Source organism: Zootoca vivipara, chromosome 11 (assembly GCF_965207765.1).
Source record: "Zootoca vivipara chromosome 11, rZooViv2.hap1.1, whole genome shotgun sequence".
Lineage (NCBI taxonomy): Eukaryota > Metazoa > Chordata > Lepidosauria > Squamata > Lacertidae > Zootoca > Zootoca vivipara.
The window spans coordinates 35195585-35215098 of record NC_142594.1 but is presented as its reverse complement, the minus strand read 5'-3'; the positions used below and the strand labels follow the sequence as shown (position 1 = coordinate 35215098).

At 43.8% G+C, this 19514-nt stretch overlaps 1 protein-coding gene across 5 annotated transcripts in view; it reads right to left on the bottom strand.

Annotated features, from left to right (window-relative positions):
* LOC118091811 (macrophage mannose receptor 1) overlaps positions 1–15133 on the bottom strand; it is a 53495-nt gene extending 38362 nt beyond the window's left edge. For 4 of the 5 annotated variants that reach the window (XM_035129237.3, XM_035129238.3, XM_088653578.1 and 1 more), the window contains exons 1-13: positions 14982–15133; positions 14039–14434; positions 13455–13628; positions 12423–12587; positions 11632–11745; positions 10981–11124; positions 9680–9862; positions 8975–9132; positions 6934–7047; positions 5217–5332; positions 3170–3318; positions 2887–3086; positions 2310–2428 (exon numbers count right to left, since the gene is read on the bottom strand). In XM_035129237.3, the coding sequence (XP_034985128.3) occupies positions 2310–2428; positions 2887–3086; positions 3170–3318; positions 5217–5332; positions 6934–7047; positions 8975–9132; positions 9680–9862; positions 10981–11124; positions 11632–11745; positions 12423–12587; positions 13455–13628; positions 14039–14434; positions 14982–15042 (2093 nt within the window). In that variant the 5' untranslated portion in view covers positions 15043–15133. The remainder of the gene's footprint in view (positions 1–2309; positions 2429–2886; positions 3087–3169; positions 3319–5216; positions 5333–6933; positions 7048–8974; positions 9133–9679; positions 9863–10980; positions 11125–11631; positions 11746–12422; positions 12588–13454; positions 13629–14038; positions 14435–14981) is intronic. The other variant, XM_088653580.1, reaches the window with a different exon arrangement.
* Between the last annotated feature and the right edge of the window lie 4381 nt (positions 15134–19514).

Sequence of the window (19514 nt, the reverse complement as noted above, 5' to 3'; positions counted from 1 at the left end):
TTAGGAATTTGATTTTTTAAAAAAATTATCACAAGCAACCCAACAAAATATCTGACTAATCTCAATGGACATCCCAGTCCTTTCTTCATTATATACAAAAGGTGTTTGGTGTTTCTTGGCTGGGCCTTATCCTTATACTGTTTAAAAGGTAAAGGTAAAGGACCCCTGACAGTTAAGTCCAGTCGCGAACGACTCTGGGGTTGTGGCGCTCATCTCACTTTACTGGCCAAGGGAACTTACGTTTGTCCGCAGACAGTTTTTCCGGGTCATGTGGCCAGCATGACTAAGCCGCTTCTGGCAAAACCAGAGCAGCTCACGGAAACACCCTTTACCTTCCCACCAGAGTGGTACCTATTTTATCTATTTGCACTTTGATGTGCTTTCGAAGTGCTAGGTGGGACTGAGCAATGGGAGCTCACCCCATCGTGGGGATTCAAACCGCCGACCTTCCAATTGGCAAGCCCAAGGCTCAGTGGTTTAGACCACAGAGCCACCTGCATCCCTACTTATATACTTACTAGTGTCATTGAGCCCGTTAAATAAACGGGCGCTAGAACATATGTGAGAGGAGCGGTGGGGCCGCGGCCTTCCCTCCCTCTCTGCGCTCGGCCGCGAGGCGCGCTGGGAACGCAAGTAAACAAACTTGCTCTCCTGTCATGCCCCGCGGCTGAGCGCAGAGAGGGAGGGAAGGCCTCGGCCCCGCCGCTCCTCTCATGAGCCAGGGAGGGTTGTGAGGAGGAGGCAGAGGAGGAGGCAGTGGACCAAGATGGAGCTCCCGCTACGAAAAAGCCAGGATTTTGAGGGGTCTGTCGGTGGAAGAAGAAGAAGAGGACGGCGGAAGTATGGAGGATGGGGGGAGGGAGGGAGGACTCCGGTCCCCGAGGCTCCGTTCGCAACCAGGCCCCTTTGTAGGAAGCGGACACCCCCCTCCACACGCTTCCGTGGCTGCCAGCGCTCTCTCTGCCCTCTCAGGAAAGGTAGCCCTGAGGGCTGGGAAGGGAGGGAGAAGCTCGAGCGGATCCGGCTGCTGTCGCCGCCGCCTGGCGCTTCTTTCGGCCGCCGCCGCCATCTTGTCTGTCTTTCTCTTGCTCTCGTGCGCTCCAAGTGTCTCTGTGTTCCAAGTCCCAACGGCTTCCCGTGGGGCACATGCGCAGTAGTGCAAACCCAAGGACACAGGGACTGGATGCAGAGACACTTGGACTTTATTATATAGGATATACTTATAGTTAGTCCTCAGTTAAAATAGGTACTGAGGCAGTACCACAGCCATTCTCTCCTCTGCCTTATTTCTGCTATTCTAGCATATCTGTAGGCCCATATGAATATCTGCAAATGCTGTTACACTACTGAAAGAGAAAGGGGCAATTCACACTTCAGATTATGTGGTTCCTTCTCTGAATAGGATAATGATGAATTGAGTGGTTCTCCACAATGAGGCACAAATCTTAAAGGTGATTAAAGGTACTAAGGCTGAGCTGAAATGCTTTCCCTGCTCAACGTTTGTTGCACTGTACATTTTTTGTTTTTTAAAAAAACACAACCCACAATTTTATGACCTAACAATTTAATGGCATAATAGCAGTGGTACACCTTCTAGGGGCTACTGGCTGGGAGCTGCCACTTCTAACTTCTAACTCCCCAGAGGCTCCCCCTTTCAAAGAACAGAGCTTGTTCTGTGAGGAGGACTTCTAAGAAATAACATGGCAGCTTCCAGCTGGGAGGAAGCTGAGAGGTGCCAGTTTCAGCATCTGCTTTCAGGAAAGCCTGGCGAGGTGAAGAGAGGGATGACACGGCTTTTGTGATCTCTGACTCTGACTCTTTATGATGTGGATTCACTCTTTGGAATAAAGAGCATTTTGGAGGGATCCCTCTGGTGCTGTGTAGTTCCTGACAGTAAGAGCTGTTCGGCAGTGGAATTTGCTACCAAGGAGTGTGGTGGAGTCTCCTTCTTTGGAGGTCTTTAAGCAGAGGCTTGACAGGCATATGTCAAGAATGCTTTGATGGTGTTTCCTGCTTGGCAGGGGGTTGGACTGGATGGCCCTTGTGGTCTCTTTCAACTCTATGATTCTAGGATTCTAGTTAGTTAGTTAGTTAGTGTGTGAATGAGAGACATGGAGGGGTTTAGAGTGCAGATTTATATATTTTTTTTAAAAAGAATTTTGCTCCAGCTACTGGTTTAGGGGTGTAAATACATAAAATTGGGAAGTTCACATTAAGATGCAAACTGAACAAGTTTCTTCCCCATCCCTAACCAGCATAGCTTTTTGATTCTGAGGCAACGTGAATAAACATTTTATGGAACTTCCAACCTTTTTAGCAGCTGATGCTCTTCCTTATTGTGAGCAGACACGAGGTTTCCCCCAATTGCTCTACAAAATTCTTCTGCTTCAAACCAAGTTTTCTTGTCCCGGATGTCTTTGTTATAGCCCTGGATGCATATGAATACAATTAGATATTTGTCATAAACACCAGCTTTTAGGAAGATTAATTGGGCTTCACCTCACTTGCTGCACACGGAGACACAGAGGCGCAGCAAGGTCAGGTGGTACCCGGTGTGGAAAAATGTTTGTCACACACACACCCCACACACACACATCGATGGCTCGGGGTAGGCTTGGGAGTCTCACGTCACGCAGGTGGTGCGCCGAATGTCACCCCTGGGCCCGCTGCCCGCCCGTGACTCCCAAGCCTCCCTTCTAAATCTTGAACTTCAAATAAACTTAACGAAACTGCACAATAAAAAGAAGAACAATAATGCGCGCTGAGCAGTTAAACTGAAACTAAAAGTAGCACTCCCAAAAACCTATAAAGGTTCACTGACAGACAAAAGCCACTATTTCCCTCTGAAACAAACAAGAGCTTTGACTCAAGAAGCCTGATACCTACTTTAAAGCACACACTTCTAGACTTGCTTGGATGCCATCCTTCTGGGCATAGGGGAAGGGGAACTGTTGTTGGGGCAGGAGGAGTTGTCACAATTTCTGCCCATTGTTTGCAGATGAAAGGTGCCTTCTCCTCACAGTTCACAACATCCCACAGTCCAGCTGCAGTCCCCGTTCTCATGGCAACACATCCAGAAAGTTGCCCTTTTGGAGATACAAGACAAGAGCCACTTCAATTGATACTCTTTGTGAAATACAATCTCAGTTCGGCTTCAGGCAGCACCTACCAGGCATTTCTGCATTCCAGTGGGTGAGCAGAACACTGTCTCCGTTGGTCCAGTTGAATGTCCCTGGTTGCTTTACATCTGAAAGGCCGATCCAGAAATATTTTTCAGAACGAAACCCAACTAGACTAGTCAGGTAGGCCTGCTCATATCTGTGGAGAAGAATACATAACAATTGTATTAAAAATGCATTCGTGTTTCTGTGTGTTTGTGTTTTCTAATTTCCAGATTTTAAAATTAAATTAATGGCTTACCATGGATGGGCCAGCTCTCATCAATTCAAAGGGCAGGGGGTGGATCACAGTGACCAAGGGGGAGTGGCTACGATTATAGGTCCACCATCACAGATCAATACATTTACACATTGCAACCTGAGCATGTAGCTGAAGTTGGGTGAACCTCAGCTACACTCGGGTAATATATGGAACCGGTGCTATTTTTTCTGGGGGTACGCTGGAGTACACATATCCCTGAACAATTTGTGAATCTAAGTTTGGCCTCATTGAGGGGGCAATATTTCAAACTGAGTGGGAAAATGAGAGTGCCCCTAAATATTTTTTGGGGGGGGCGGGGAAGCACTGCATGGAACTCAGATTTGTACAGCATAATATTAAGAATTTTAGAAGATGTTCTAGAAAGCACATACGTATTTAAGGTGGAAACACACGGAGCCTAATTGTCCAGGTCCACCAGTAAATCTATAACAAGGAATTAAAGACTCTCTAGGAAGGAAGTCAAGCCATAGGTGGCAGCTCAAATAAGAAATTCATGAGAAACGCAGAACGGATAATTCAAAAGGGCAGTTTAGAATCCTGAAACATAATTTGTTGGGCTGAGCTTGCCTGGGTTACAAGTGGAGCTCCACTAGGCTATGGTGGCACACCTCCCACACTCCGAGTCAGTCAGGACCCTCCTGGTTCCACCTAGCCTGGAGGGCCTTAAACCACCATAAGCCCCTAAACAGGGACATGGGATGGGCAGTGCAGGAGGGAGGGAGGAGGATTTAAACTGGATCATAAGACTGTTCTACTCAGTCATGTGACCTGAGAAGCTGGTGGGACCTATGCCAGAAAAGAGGGTGATCCATACCCTCCAACATTTCTCCAATGAAAATAGGGACGTCCCATTCCATAATGATAATTTTACAATTTATACCCCACACATCTAACTGGGTTGCCCCAGCCACTCTGGGCGGCTTCCAACATATATAAAAACAAGAAAACATTATCTCATTATACATGATAAAGCGATCTTCAGCCATCTCAACCCTTGCTTTTTCATGCAAAACCATTTGCAGTCGTTTTCAGTCATCAACAGCTATCAGTCAGTCAATCACCCACTTCCACCACCCTTCTGAGTAATACCCCCTCCCCACCCCACCCCTCCCCACCCCTTCTCCACATAAGCGCCTGGGGACTCCTATTTCAGTGTATCTGAAGAAGTGTGCATGCACATGAAAGCTCATACCAAACTTAGTTGGTCTTTAAGGTGCTACTGAAGTATTTTTTTTATTTTACTTCGACCCAGACCAACACGGCTACCTACCTGTAAAGAAAACATTAAACATTAAAAAAACTTCCCTATACAGGATTGCCTTCAGACTGCTTGGAGGGTCAGATAACTCCATACCCTCCAACATTTCTCCATTGCAAAGAGGGACATCCTAAGGAAAAGTGGGACATTCCAGGATTAAATCAGAAACCGGGACGGCTTCTCTAAATCAGGGATGTCCCTGGAAAATACCGGTAGTGACATTTGGAGGGTCTGGGTGATCTAATCACAAATCACAATAGAAGTCAATTGAGCCCTGGGGCTGCTCCTAGGGAAACAGGTCCAGGTTCATCTGGTGACCCTACCCAGGTCCAAAAGAGGTCTCTGCTCCAAAAGAGGTCTCTATATCCTGCGGGTCTTTGGCCAATCACAAGGCAGCACCTGCAGGTTTCAAACTGAGCATGCTCAAGCCTCAGCTTACCTCACTTCTTGATTCCCATGACATAAATGTTACTTTTCATGTCAACCAACGTCAGGTGGGGGGCGGCGGGAATAATACCTGTTCTCCACAGAAGTCAGAGATCCCTTGTTTGTTTCACAGAATGCCTGCGCTTCTGAAAATGTTGCAGGTGTTTGTCCAATTAAGTAACAATAGGATCCATGCCTTTTCCAGCCCTGTCAAAATATTTAAAAAGTCAATACACACACATTATTGCCATATTAAGTTCAGGGCATTGAGTTTGGTGGAAGGAGGCAGCCCCATTCGCCGCGAGCCATTATGGAGTCTGATTTCTTCAAACCATTTTTGAAGCAGAACATATACAAAGCAGTTGTACACAGAGTCATAAGGTCTGTTCATCTCCTTCAGCTTTGTTGGCTCTGACTGACAGCGGCTCCTGAGGGTTGCTGCCTGGCATCCTAAGCCTCCGGAAATGTCAGAGGTTGAATTTGAGACCTTCACCATATGCTCTGCCACTGAATTGCAGCAGTAGCCGTTGCGTCCACCTCCGCTACATGTTGCCCTTTTAGCAAAGTGCAGTTTGTGAAACCAAAACTTGACGTGGGAGAAAACCTAATCCTGATATCCAAGTAGAATTTTATATTTGAAGTTATGAACAGAGGAATGAATGATAAATGCATACATATGGGCTCTAGTGCATACGCATAAGCTACACACCCCCATAAAGGTAAAGGTAAAGGGACCCCTGACCATTAGGTCCAGTCGTGACCGACTCTGGGGTTGCGTCGCTCATCTCGCTTTATTGGCCAAGGGAGCCGACGTACAGCTTCCAGGTCATGTGGCCAGCATGACAAAGCCGGTTCTGGCAAACCAGAGCAGCGCACGGAAACACCGTTTACCTTCCCGCTGTAGCGGTTCCTATTTATCTACTTGCATTTTGACGTGCTTTCGAACTGCTAGGTTGGCAGGAGCTGGGACCAAGCAACGGGAGCTCACCCCGTCACAGGGATTCAAACCGCCGACCTTCTGATCAGCAAGCCCTAGGCTCTGTGGTTTAACCACAGTGCCACCTGGGTCCCTCATACACCCCCCCCATACTTTTCTCTGAATCAAAAATAGGGGTGGGAAGATCTGCCCGTTTTGGGTTTTTCTCAGTCCTCACTGTCTTCAATCTTAATTGCAGTTCTCCACATTTCCACACCAATTTGAATAATAATAATAATAATGTCCTCATGGAAATTCAGCAGCATTTTCTGTATTATGGAATCTTGGGAAGTATAGCCCTCTTGTAACAGAAGGACTGTTGTATGACAAGAACCAGCCCTGTAGGTCAACAGGGCTATCAAAAAGAGAACCTGCTCAGACCAGCAGTCAAAAAAACAAAAGGAGTGAGGAAAGTGCCGGAATTGTGGTGTAGTTGTGGAAGAGTGACGAGGAAGGGAAGACAGAAGAGGAATAATACGCCTCATATCTCAAGGTTAGAGATGTCTCTGTATTAATGGGCAGGGGGAAAACCCAAGCCTTAAAGAACAGACCTTGACATTTCTGACATTATCGTCCTTTCTTGACTACTACACAGTTCAGAGAGTGTAGTGCGCTCTGGTTTCCGTCACAGTGTCCTGTTGCGCCATAAACTGTTTAGTTATGCTGGCTACATGACCAGGAAAGCTGTCTGTGGACAAACACTGGCTCTCTCAGCCTGAAAGCGAGATGAGCGCTGCAACCCCATAGTCGCCTTTGACTGGACTTAACCATTGAGAGGTCCTTTACCTTTTTTCTTTTTTCTTTTACATTACACAGTTTACTTTATACTTACTTTCTGGCAACCTAGATTGGCAGTTTCAGCTTCTTCAGAAAGAAATGCCAATGGTTCTCTTTTGCAGATGTAACCAAGTTCCTCTTCACAATAATTATCTGCCCAATAGCCCCTCTGGAGACAGAAAAGTGAAGAAATATAAATCTCAATGAAGGACCCACTGCCTTCAAAGTTTTCATTTTTTACGTTTGATCCATTTTGGGTCAATGCAAAACTCTTTATTGTTGTGCATGCTAGAAAACTGCATTTTGCAATTGTGTGAAATCTATAGTCTAAAACAGGGAAGTACAATTACCAAGAAAAAATAACGAGAAGTTGTTAATGACAGACAAACAGGAGTTTGTAGCATTTGAAAATACATTTCTATATTGAGAACTTAAGGCTAATATGGTCTAATTCACACTTACGAAAAAATTTAAAACACAAAAAATCAGGACTGCATTCATTTGTTCTATTAAAAAATATTTATCTAGGCAATCCAAATTCTGCTACAAGAGCAGTTGAATCCCAATCTCTCTATATGCTGTCTTTAACTTTGCAAAATGTATTCTCCAATTTCCAAAATGTATTCTCCAAATTCTCCAAAATGTATTCTCCAATTTATTTTTTACTAATTGCATAATTCATTTTGGGGTTTTTTTTCTGGTTATGGTTAAGAACATCAGAAATGCAGGGGATTGAAGCATTGCCACCCAAAATAGGATGCCTTTCATCTTTTTTGGCTTCCGAAATTTCAAGAGACAATTTGCACCCAAGCACTGGTACTACAGCTATGAAATCACTTTTTTAAAATGTGAGATTATCTAGACAAATTGTGCCTCTAGCACCACGCTACATGCTAGTTTTCTTTTCTCACAGAGTTCTAACATACACTTAGCTCTCCAGAAAAGTGGTTGGCATGTTGGGGGCAGTGTTGCAGAGCCACTCTCCTGACCCCAGTGCTACTGCTTACCTGGACAATGCAAAGGTAGCACAGGATAGTTGCAAGCTGGGGCTGTGCGGGCACACCAGTGGGAGTGCAAGATAGATCCTCAATATTTTATTAGCCCAGTCTTTCACACAAAAAGGAATCCAATGGAAATATACATCATGGACAGGCTTGGTGCTGAGGAATGGTGGAAGGCCACCACTTGGGGCTGGGGAAGCCCCAAAGGAAGAAGGCGCAGAGACAGGAGACTGGCGGTGGGGCGACAATGCGTGGTCAGAGGAAGAAAAAAGAGCAGAATGGGAGGAGGGGGAGGAGGTGTCGGAAGCTGAAGAGGCAACAGGTTTCAGTGAACAGGATGAGGCTGGGGCAGAGGGCAGTCTAGCCTCAGAGGCAGGAGAAGAGAAGGGGCCAGTGACATATCAAGGGGGGCAATGGGGGGCAGGTCGCCCCGGGTGCCACCCTGGAGGGGGGTGAAACTCGGCGCCCCCCCCCACTGGGGAACATTTTTTTAATTTTCTGTTGCATGAGATTTTTCAACTGTTCTTATATGTTCTTTCAATGCTGATTTCATATCTGAAGTCAGTTTTGTTCTGTAAGCTCTAGTTTTTTGCAATTCATGTTTTTCACTTTTCACCAGAGCCAGAGCCGCTTGGGGGGGAGGGGTGACAAAAAAATTCCGCACCGGGTACCACCTGGGCTTGCTATGCCGCTGGAGGGGGCAGGAGACAGAGATGAGGTAGCCTGCTGAGGAATCCAGGGACCCTCCCTCCTCCTTCCGTCACCAGCTCCCATCCCCTCTCGTTTCCTAGAACACAGAGAGAAATGAAGAGGGAGGAGCAACGAGAGACAAGGCAATGGAGCCTTAGGCTGCTGGGGAAGGAACCAGGAGGGGAGCCTTAGTAAGCAGTGGGAAGGCAAGGAACTTCAGTCCTCGCTACTGGTTCATTGGGAGAAGACCTATTGGGAAGGGTTGCTGTGACCACTAGGACTGGGCTGTTTTGTTTCTTTGAATCAAAGTGAACTTCACTGACATCAGGTGCTATATTGTTTTATTGCTGGCGTACGCCTGACTCCAGCTCCTGGCAATATTAGGGGGTTCCATATTTTTTTTACCTCTCCATTCATGATGACACAGTCGCTTTGCACACCATTCATTTGTGTGGGTTTTCCTTTCTGCCACTTGGTGAATCTCACTGTAGAACCATCACTCCATTCGTAATACATCGGAGTCTTCTGGTCATTTAGTCCAATCCATAGAAGATCTGTTGGCTCTAAAAACACAAACGTATCTTATTTATTTGCTTCCAGATTTTATTTTCGAGGGTGTTGAACAGAATCCTACCACACACAGTTTTGTGGTGTATAAGTGCGGCTAAAGGAAGTATTCATCACTGCTTTCCAATTAGGGATGTCTGAGTATAGCATGGGGACCATCAGTCCTGAAATGCAGCACTACAACTAGACAGCATCTAATGCCTAGCTTTCCCCCTCTGGTATATTTTGGGCTTCGAACTCCAATCATCATTCCTGATCATTGGTTATGCCGGCTGGGGTTGATGGGAGTTTTGGTTCAAAACACATAGAGGGAACCTAACTGGGGAAAGAAGTAGAAGCCAGTGCCATGTCTCACATTTAACTGGCTTGCACCTCGATGTGCTTCCAAAAGAATATCCCTCCATTGTGTTCTTCAACAGGGCAAGGTCTCAATAACATTCTGTACTCACATGTGGTAGCAAAAAATGTCAACATCTTGCTCCCACTCTCATACTCACACAAACACCAAAGAACAGGAAAGCAGAACTTGCTGGAGGTACTTACGGTAGCCTAGCTGTGAAATGACAAAGCTGTATTCCATAGTGTTGTGTATACTTAATAAATCTCCGCGTTCCCTTCGACAGGACAGCAATGCCCCTTTCCATGTCTTGGGGTCTCTGTTAAGGCGGTAACAATGGCCAGCATATGCAGCCCAGCCATCTGGACATTTAATAGGCTTTAAGCCATCTAAAAAGAGAATAATAATATTTAAGGCAGCATGACTTAATGGAATTTTTTTAAAGCAATTATCTGCTGTTACAATGTCATTGACTCTCATCCTTAATTTAAATATGCAGAATTTAGCAGAGGCAAATCAAGACATCAGTATTAACACAGGGTGATCTCTTCTGTCCTGCGAAGATATTATTGCCTATATGGTAATCAACAGTCCTTGGGGTCACTCACACTGAATTTGCGTACTTTTCCCTACGCAAGTGGGAGAGGCAACCAGTTCGAAGATCCCTTCCTCTACTGCATGAAATGGTGAAATTAAACCTGAAAGCATCATTCCACTTGCAGAAGATAATGGGCCATTAGAAGCATGAGGAAACATGCCATAAGATCTATCATTTTTTTTACCCTGACATTAACATATCTCCTTTCACCAATATCACAGTAGTTTACATTGAAATATAGCTTTAGCAAAGTTTCTACAACATACGCCTTTAGACCATGCTTGAGATCTTTCCTGATAGATAACTTTTTTTGGCTACTGATTAAATACTCTCTGGCATCTCAATCCAATGAAATGTTTGGCATTGCATACACTGCTACAAAAAGCAAAAACCTCCATTACTAGAATTAAGTTTTTGAAATATAGCTTGGTAAATGAACAGCATTGCAGGCCCAGGCATCGGACTTCCCATACCCCAACCTGTGTAATAAGAGACCAATAAGACTGGGTTTGGGGTCAAAACAGGCCACGACTTTACTGAATACAGATGACAAAGGTTTGGCTTGGGCATGGGGTAATCTAAATACTTCCGGTCCACCTGCCAGAAGTGACATGTAGGTCAATCCAGGCGGGGGTTCCTAAGACTTACATCAAATAGGGTGACCCTTGCAGGGACTGCCATCTGGGGTAGTACCTTCGGCCCTAGGCCTCCTGGGACATGGCCACTCCCCCTGGGTTCCTTTAACGGGATACCCCAGCATTTGGAGGGGCAGGTGGAGACTACAACCTCCCCTCCATCCAAAACAAAGGATTGCCCCAATGCTACAAATAGCAAAAACCTCCACTACTAGAAATAAGTTTTTGAAATTTAGTTTGGTAAATGAATAGCATTCTCTGTTTAATCTCCTACCTGTGGGAATAAGAGAAACATCCAATGAAGAGTTTCCTTTTTTGCAAATGTATCCAAGTTTCTGTTGACACTTTTCATTCTGCCATTTGCCATTCGTAGACTGCATTGATCCACAGATTTTTTCTGTTTCTGGAGATGGGCTGCCTTTAAGCAAGAGGGATATAAACTATCATTGTTTGTGCCCTGTGCTAATTTTATTTATGATTTATTTGAAGACTCCACCTTTAGAAGATATCATCATCCACCTTTAATAAAAACCTTTTTACACACATAGTCAAAACAATATATTTTAAAGTCACCAGCATAGCACCACAGTAAGTTAGCCACTTAACTATAGTCACTCATAGGTTTTGTAAACCACTTTTTGCTGTTCTCTTCAATCAAGCATTATATAAATTTTACAAAATAAATAAATGCACATGTACAACAGTTTGAAAAGATTAGGTTCTGCCTAATCTCAGCAGGAATTGCATTCTAGACTACAAAGAGTTATTTTCAAATGCCACCTGGCCTATTTAAAAAGAATTGCTTTAAGCAATATCCACTGGGCTTTTAACCACCAATAAATCCTTGGAAGTGCTTTACATTGGTGAATGACTGTTAAATGGGGGGTGGCTTTCAGTATTGATCTCATTGTAGATGCTCACTCACCTGGAGACCAGTTTAAATATCTAAACGGATGGTTGCCAATCCACTGCCATCCATTGTCAAGATCCAAAGCATTCAGACCAATCCAGTAGTAATTAGACATATCGTTTATTAATCCTATTTAAGGAAAAGAAAAATCGGTTGAATTGCATTTTGTTTCCAGGGGTTATACAGGTGAAACTCGGAAAATGAGAATATCGTCGAAAAGTGCATTTATTTCAGTAATGCCACTTAAAAGGTGAAACCAATATATGAGATAGATGCATGACATGCAAAGCAAGATATGTCAAGCCTTTATTTGTTGTAATTGTAATTATTTGTCGTTAGGAGGGTCAATTATAAAGGGAATGTAATTAATGAAATGTAATAGTGTTGTTAATTTTTGTATTATTGCAACTATTTGTTTTATTACTGTGGAATTTCCAAAAGAAAGCATTTGTAAAAAATAAAAATAAAATAAAAAATAATATGTTGCATTGCTGAAATAAATGCGCTTTTCGACGATATTCTCATTTTCCGAGTTTCACCTGTATTTACGATGTTGGGATGAAAGAAAAAAAACTCATTCCAACATTATTAGGGTTCCCAGCTTTCCTTCTTGTGCCAAGAAGAAATTAATCAGATGAAAGCTTTCAGCCTGCATGCTGGATCTAAACTAAATCATCTTGTACTTTGTGGGAGGGTACCTCAGTATTATGCCATGTGATGTCTGCTTACAGTTTAGACAGCATTTCTTAACTAGCAGAATCAAAAGATATCAATCACTTCTTCAGGTATGCCTTGTTATGTCCTACCTGTCAGGTACGCTTGTTCCTGTATATCTGTGATAGTCAGTAATTCTGCATTCTGCTGCTGACAACTTTTTCTTGCTTGGTACCATGTTAGAACTGAGAGGTAATTGATCTGGTAGAGATCCCCTGTCCACTGGTTTCTGGTCCAGAATAATTCATCACGGTCATCTGTAAACGTGAGTGTCAAATCATCAAATCATCAGCGATGAAGCTAAATCTTCCAGTGATGAATATTTGAACATTTATTAATCTAGACACCACTTTTCAGAAGAAAATCCAAAACAGTATGCAGAAATAGAACCACTGGCATTGCCCCTTAATCCTACAAGTGTTCCTGCATTTCGTGTTGATATTCAGCATCCAAGGAAGAAACCAACACATTTCAATAACCTGGAACCCCATATACAATCAGTGTTTTAGTTCCTAGGCTAGTTTTTGTGAATTGTCTTTCTCCTTGTAAACATAAACACCTAATGCATAGAAGGTCAATATATGGATGAATGGCGAGCCCATCAGTGTGTAAGCACATCCTGAAAACTGCACACAAGCAATTTCAAAATACACAGATGTATAGTTACAAGGAACACAAATCTTCTGAGACGTTTCCCCTCTGCTTTGATTTCCTTGCAGCAAAGACGGAAACTGCCATTGCATGTTTAGTACAATATCAAAATCTTTCCCGCCTCTCAGTTGCTCCCTACCAAACACCTAATGCTCGGGATGTAATCTGTCTGCTTCCTGTATTCAGTGACTCTTCACCACAGCTCCGGAACTCAATTTTGATCTGAATGGAGCTACATCCTCTCAAATTAACAGCTGCAGGCCTGATTCTGTTGGGGAGCCCTGACATTACGGACGATTCATTTTGCTTTGACTCACAGGGGGGGGTGCCCCCCCCAACCATTTCTGCTGTAGTTGCACAATTTGGCAATGGTGCCAAGTTTCCCTTTTCTCTTTGTAGGAGAAACATTCCTCTAAGCAGCAATCACATGGTGGGAAATTAAGGCCTGAAATAAAACCTTGTTAAGTGTTTACCTTTCACTGGACAATATCCGTGTAAAGAGTCTCTATCCACATCTGCAGTTGTTCCGCACCAAAGTTGTCCATGTTTATCATCCTTTCTTATGCATTGAGCATGCCATTTATTCTGATACTTGAATGGAAACACACAAGGGGCTCCAAAAGCGTTGCCTCTTAAGGTATACAGAGCTAAAAGAAATTGGATAGGTACCAGTGAGAAAACTGGATAGATACTGGTGAGAACAGAACTAGGCAAAGCAGAAAGGATCAAGAGAAAGTCCTCAATACAAGAGCTCCATGAATTCTCAGATATACACAGGCACTTTTTGTGTCTGTCACTTTCCACCATCCATGGAGTTTTCAGCACCAATTCCTTTGCATGCTTGGATGAATACATGGTATTGGGTTGGGGTTGGGGAAAACTTGTGTCTGAAATCCTGGAGAGCCACAGCACTGCAGGGCTGCTATCCAATTTGGGTTGTTTATCAATATGATTTGAAATTATGCACCTCTCACCATGTCTATTTTGACCCCAGATGCATACATGCTTGAACTGCATATTCAAGCTGACTATCTAGAACAGATTGTCTGAATTTTACCTTCATAGCCCTTGGAACACAAACTGTCTTTCGTTCCATAGATCTTCCAGGTACTGATGGCTGCTTTAGACAGCATAACACGGCTTGGGGAGCCACTTTCAGGATTTAAAAATAAATCTTCCTGTTTGACAGTGAGGAGGCTCTCATTTCTGCATTCCCATTTCTGAAGTTCGGTCGTCTCATTACAGGGGGAGAGGGTGAGTGCAGCCAGGTTTGACTTGGAAGGCACTGCCAGGCATAACTTCACTGCCATGTTTAAAATCTGGTCGTCGGAAACCCACTTGAAATGTTGCCCCTCATTATCTTCATCGCAGTTGTCCACGATGATGGAACCAGATTTCTGAGGTTGTATACAAAGCTTGAGGTTTTCATTATATATCAGAAAGCTGTCACTGTCTGCAAAATTAAGAGAGGAAGAATAACAGGAACATGGAGAGGATGTTTCACATACCTTCCAACATGGCAACTGCTGGTAAGATGATTAATAGCAGGATTCAGAATAAGAGGCAATAAGATTGATGGAGAAAGGAGATTAGATAGATAGATAGATAGATAGATAGATAGATAGATAGATAGATGATAGATAGATAGATAGATAGATAGATAGATAGATAGATAGATGATAGATAGATAGATAGATAGATGATAGATAGATAGATAGATAGATAGATAGATAGATAGATAGATAGATAGATAGATGATAGAAAGATGATAGATAGATAGATAGATAGATAGATAGATAGATAGATAGATAGATAGACAGACAGACAATATCTATCTATCTATCTATCTATCTATCTATCATCTATCTAATGTTAAATTTTCCTTGTAGCTGAAATTCCATGGATTTAGCTTTAACAGTACGACTTTAGCTTGCAGAAGATGCTTTACTTTTAACAGTTAAAAATGTACCTAGTGGTGATGGAAGTGAAGAAGAGCTTACCTGATACCTGAAAAGCCGGCTGGATGAGGAGCAAGAGATTTAGGAGCAAAAAGGAAGACATTGGCCACAACCAAACCTATCGCACTGCTCCAAAGGAAATAAGACAAGTCAGGGTTTGCTGCCTTTCAGGAATTCCTTGATAAATGAGTCAGGGAGAATGAAATTATTACTTCTGTTTTTTGACATTAGGAAATGCATCATAACGTGGCACGCACACACACACACACACACACACACACACCATAATCTTGCTGACCTGTTAATCAGCTTCCATGGAAAAGACAGAAAAATATTTTAAAAGCCCATGGGTTATTTAGGCCATTTTCCTTCACTTAGCCTAGTACAAGACCAGCAGATTTTTGGATGAACAGTTGAAAATGTCTTCAGATTTCCCCCACCTGCTTTAGGATTGCACACTTAGCTCAATACTAAACTTATCAAACAATAAATGAAATGTCTTAGGAACCAACTGTAACTCCTGTAACATTGGGGAATGTGAGAGTGCCTCCAATGCCTTGTTAAAAAGCAAATATGCTCCATAATTCAGGAATTTAAAATGGAAAGGTGGCATGGGCAGGTGAGGTCACAAAACTCTTTACCTCTCCATTATTCCTCCACTACAGCCTGCCTCCAAGTCAAATCAAATCAAAGCCTGTGTTTGCAAGGGCAGACATCAGGGCCGGCCCTAGGGCAAGGCTGGGTGGTGCAGGGCACCAGGGCGCCGGGCTGCCAGGGGAGCACCACGCTGCTACGCCCGCGGAAGCCGCACTGTGTGAAGCGCCCACCAGCCAGCTGCGCTGGGAAACGGGGCGGGGGGACGCCAGAAGGATCGTCGCACCATGGCGTCAGGGTGCCCAATATGCTTAAGACGGCCCTGGCAGACATACATGTGAAAGCCTAGGATGGGTGGGTGAAAGGAAGTCACTTACAACGGGGAAATCTGATTTGGCCACTGTTATATACAATTCATAGGGACACAGGTGGTGCTGTGGGTTAAACCACAGAGCCTAGGGCTTGCTGATCAGAAGGTTGGCAGTTTGAATCCCTGCAACGGGGTGAGCTCCCATTGCTCAGTCCAAGCTCCTGCCAACCTAGCAGTTCGAAAGCACATAAAAGTGCAAGTAGATAAATAGGTACCGCTACAGCGGGAAGATAAACGGAGTTTCCATGTGCTGCTCTAGTTTGCCAAAGGCGGCTTTGTCATGCTGGCCACATGACCTGGAAGCTGTATGCCGGCTCCCTCAGCCAATAATGCGAGATGAGCGCCGCAGCCCCAGAGTTGGTCACAACTGAACCTAATGGTTTTATACAATTCATAGATAAGAAGCAGTTAGCCCCTTATTTCCTAGTAAATATTCTTAGGACTGCAGTTATATTAATTTAAAGTTATATTTAAGTCAAAGGAACTGTTCTCAGAAAATTTGTTTCACAACAGGATGTTAAGAAACCCGTTTCCAACTCCCCATGAGTAAATTGCAACCAACAAGCAAATGAGATTTCCTCTGCAGCTGTGTCTAAGGTGAAGTAAGTTCAAAAAAAGAAGAATTTACAGTTAAATTATTAGAAGGCACTAGAGCAAAGAAACTTAAGGGGCTATTTTCTTTCTATTAAATTTATATCAGGCTGCTTGCAAGCTTAAGTATTCTTCCCTGGAAGTAAGTGCTTTTGAACTCAGTGGAGTTTCCTTCTGAGCAAATATATTTAGGATTAGGCTGCCAGAACAATTCCTCTTCCCCCCCCCTCCAAAAAAAAATGTAAATGGCAAAGTTTATTCATCAGCTGTGTATGAAAGCGTGGCATCATTCTTGCGACTGAAAATCTCTGACTTATTTTCTTTATATCCCGCCTTTCCTCCATGGAATTCAAGATGGCATCCATGGTTCTCCAGCTTCCAATTTCATCCTAAGAACCCTGTGAAGTGGGTTACATGGAAGTACAGTGACTGACCCACAGCCGCTCCATTGCCAGGCTTCCTTGTTAGGTGGGGCTGCCACATTTTTAGGTGGGACATTTTTTGTGGGTGGGTGGGGCAAGTATGTTGAGCCTCATATTGCCGTCTAAAAGGAGGAGCCTGCAAGACCATTGACTGCAGGGTCTAAAATTACCAAGCTGTACCTCTGCCCTTCTCCAATCCATATACAGAAGCTGATTGGCCTGGCAGCTGAACCTTACTTCAACACTGGCAATCGGGTGGGATCCTGCACTGCACAGGGCGGAGCAGGTTAGTTTGACCAGCTAACCGTCTTCCAAGAAGTAGGTTGGCCATGGCCTTAGGATGATTAGGCAGAGGACTGATGCCACCGCCCCCAACATCTGCCATTTGAGGTGCTCCCAATATCTACCAAAAAAACCACACACAAAACCAGACTTGGAGTGAGTGAGAGAGAGCAGCTGTGCATCAAGTTGCCTTTCCTATAAGAAGAGCCCTGCTTTGGACCAAAGGTCTGTCTAGTCCAATATTCTGCTGTCGGAGTGGCCAGTCTCATGCCCATGGAAGTCCACAAGCAGGAAGTCCACAAGTGCAACAGTATTCTTCCACTTGTGGTCCTCAGCAACTGCATCTGATACTGTAGGTAATATTGCCATCATGACTAGAAGACATTGACAGCCTTCTTCTCCATTGATGGTCCCCTCTGTAGCATCTAATTCAGGCATCCCCAAACTGCGGCCCTCCAGATGTTTTGGCCTACAACTCCCATGCTCCATGGCTAAGAGGACCAGTGGTCAGGGATGATGGGAATTGTAGTCCAAAACATCTGGAGGGCCGAGGTTTGGGGATGCTTGATCTAATTCATTAGGCTCTGTTTCCTCTGGGCATCATTATACTGTTTTGGTTTTTTCTTGTCCTCACTAGTTGCCACCAATGTGTCTTTCTGGAGCAGGAGCAAGAAACAATGCCAAGTTATGAGATTTAAAGAACCACATGTTATAGGGAAAATGAGGGGGGAATGAGGCTGCTGTTCTCTCGTGTGCATTTGAAGTAATGCCTTGTTCCACCTTGAGTGTTAGCTGGAAAATAAGAAACAAACACAAAACAAAATGAGACAAAAAAGTGAAGTGAAAGTAAACTGATATTAAGAAGTTCCGTAAAATTTTTGGAAGAATTATTCAAGCAACGTCTTCATTCTGGTGGCTGCTGTGATTGTCTTGATCAGGTGACTGCCAGCTAATTCAGAAGAACTAACTCAACAGATGTTAGAAATGCTATGAGGGGGGGAAATGCTGGCGCTGTGGGTTAAACCACTGTGCCGCTTGGGCTTGCTGATCGAAAGGTCGGCAGTTTGAATCCCCACAATGGGGTGAGCTCCCATTTTTCGGTCCCAGCTCCTGCCAACCTAGGAGTTTGAAAGCACACAGTGCAAGTAGATAAATAGGTACTGCTTCTGCGGGAAGGTAAATGGCATTTCTATGTGCTGCTCTGGTTTCACCAGAAGCGGCTTAGTCATGCTGGCCACATGACCCAGAAAAACTGTCTGCGGAAGCAGACAAACGCCGGCTCCCTCGGCCTTTAAAGCGAGATGAGTGCAGCAACCCCAGAGTCATTCATGACTGGACTTAATTGTCAGGGTCCCTTTACCTTTAATTTTCAGATGTGTCATGAGGGGTGTGGGTGGGTGTTATTTCGATACAAAAATAATTATAACAGGGAGTGTGAGGGAATGGTGTTTGCCATCTTAAAGGAGGTAACAGGACTGCCACTATTTTAAAAAGCCAACGCTTGACCAAATTGATTGTCACAACTATGGCATACTTGCAAATACACACTTTCTAAGGAATCAACTTCAGGTGGAACAACTGGAACCATACATTCCTGGATGAGACTGTTTATCTGGAAAAGAGGTAGTAAGGGGACACCTAGCTACTTTAAATGAATTCAAATATCCAGGAGAACATGTTCAGAGGAGAGTGAGGGGATATGGGGCACCTGTGTAGGGCAACAGTTGTCTTCTTTTTAATGCCAAAGTTCCTCTCTTGACAATATCTGGATAATGTGAATCAAATGGAAACACACACACACACACACACACACAGACACACACACGAGTGAGAAATGAAAGTAATCTCTGCTGTTAAGAAGCTTCTTGAAAATTTTGGAGCCACTATTCAATTGGACTTTTTTTATTCCAATGCCTATTGTCAGCTGTCTTGTCAGACTATTGTCAGATAATTCAGAAAAGGACATAAATGTTATATAAACCTCCCACTAGCGGGTTTTTTTAGAACTGTCATCAAGTGGGTTTAAAAATATATACATAATAAAACTACAATGCTAAGCACACTTATGTGGGAGTAAGCCCCTCTCAATGCATTGCATGTTTACATAAGTGGGGGGTCTCTGTGTGTAAATTGTGTATGGATGTTTTGGCCCTGCCCACTTTGGGCTTTGACCCCACCAACCACTGCCAGGCAGACCTCGAGAGCATGACAAACATGGCCCTCAGGGTAAATATGTTACCCAGCAGTAATAAAAGAATAAGACATAGATAAAATCAGCAAAATTTTAAAAGTCAGTACGCAATCACATAACTAAAT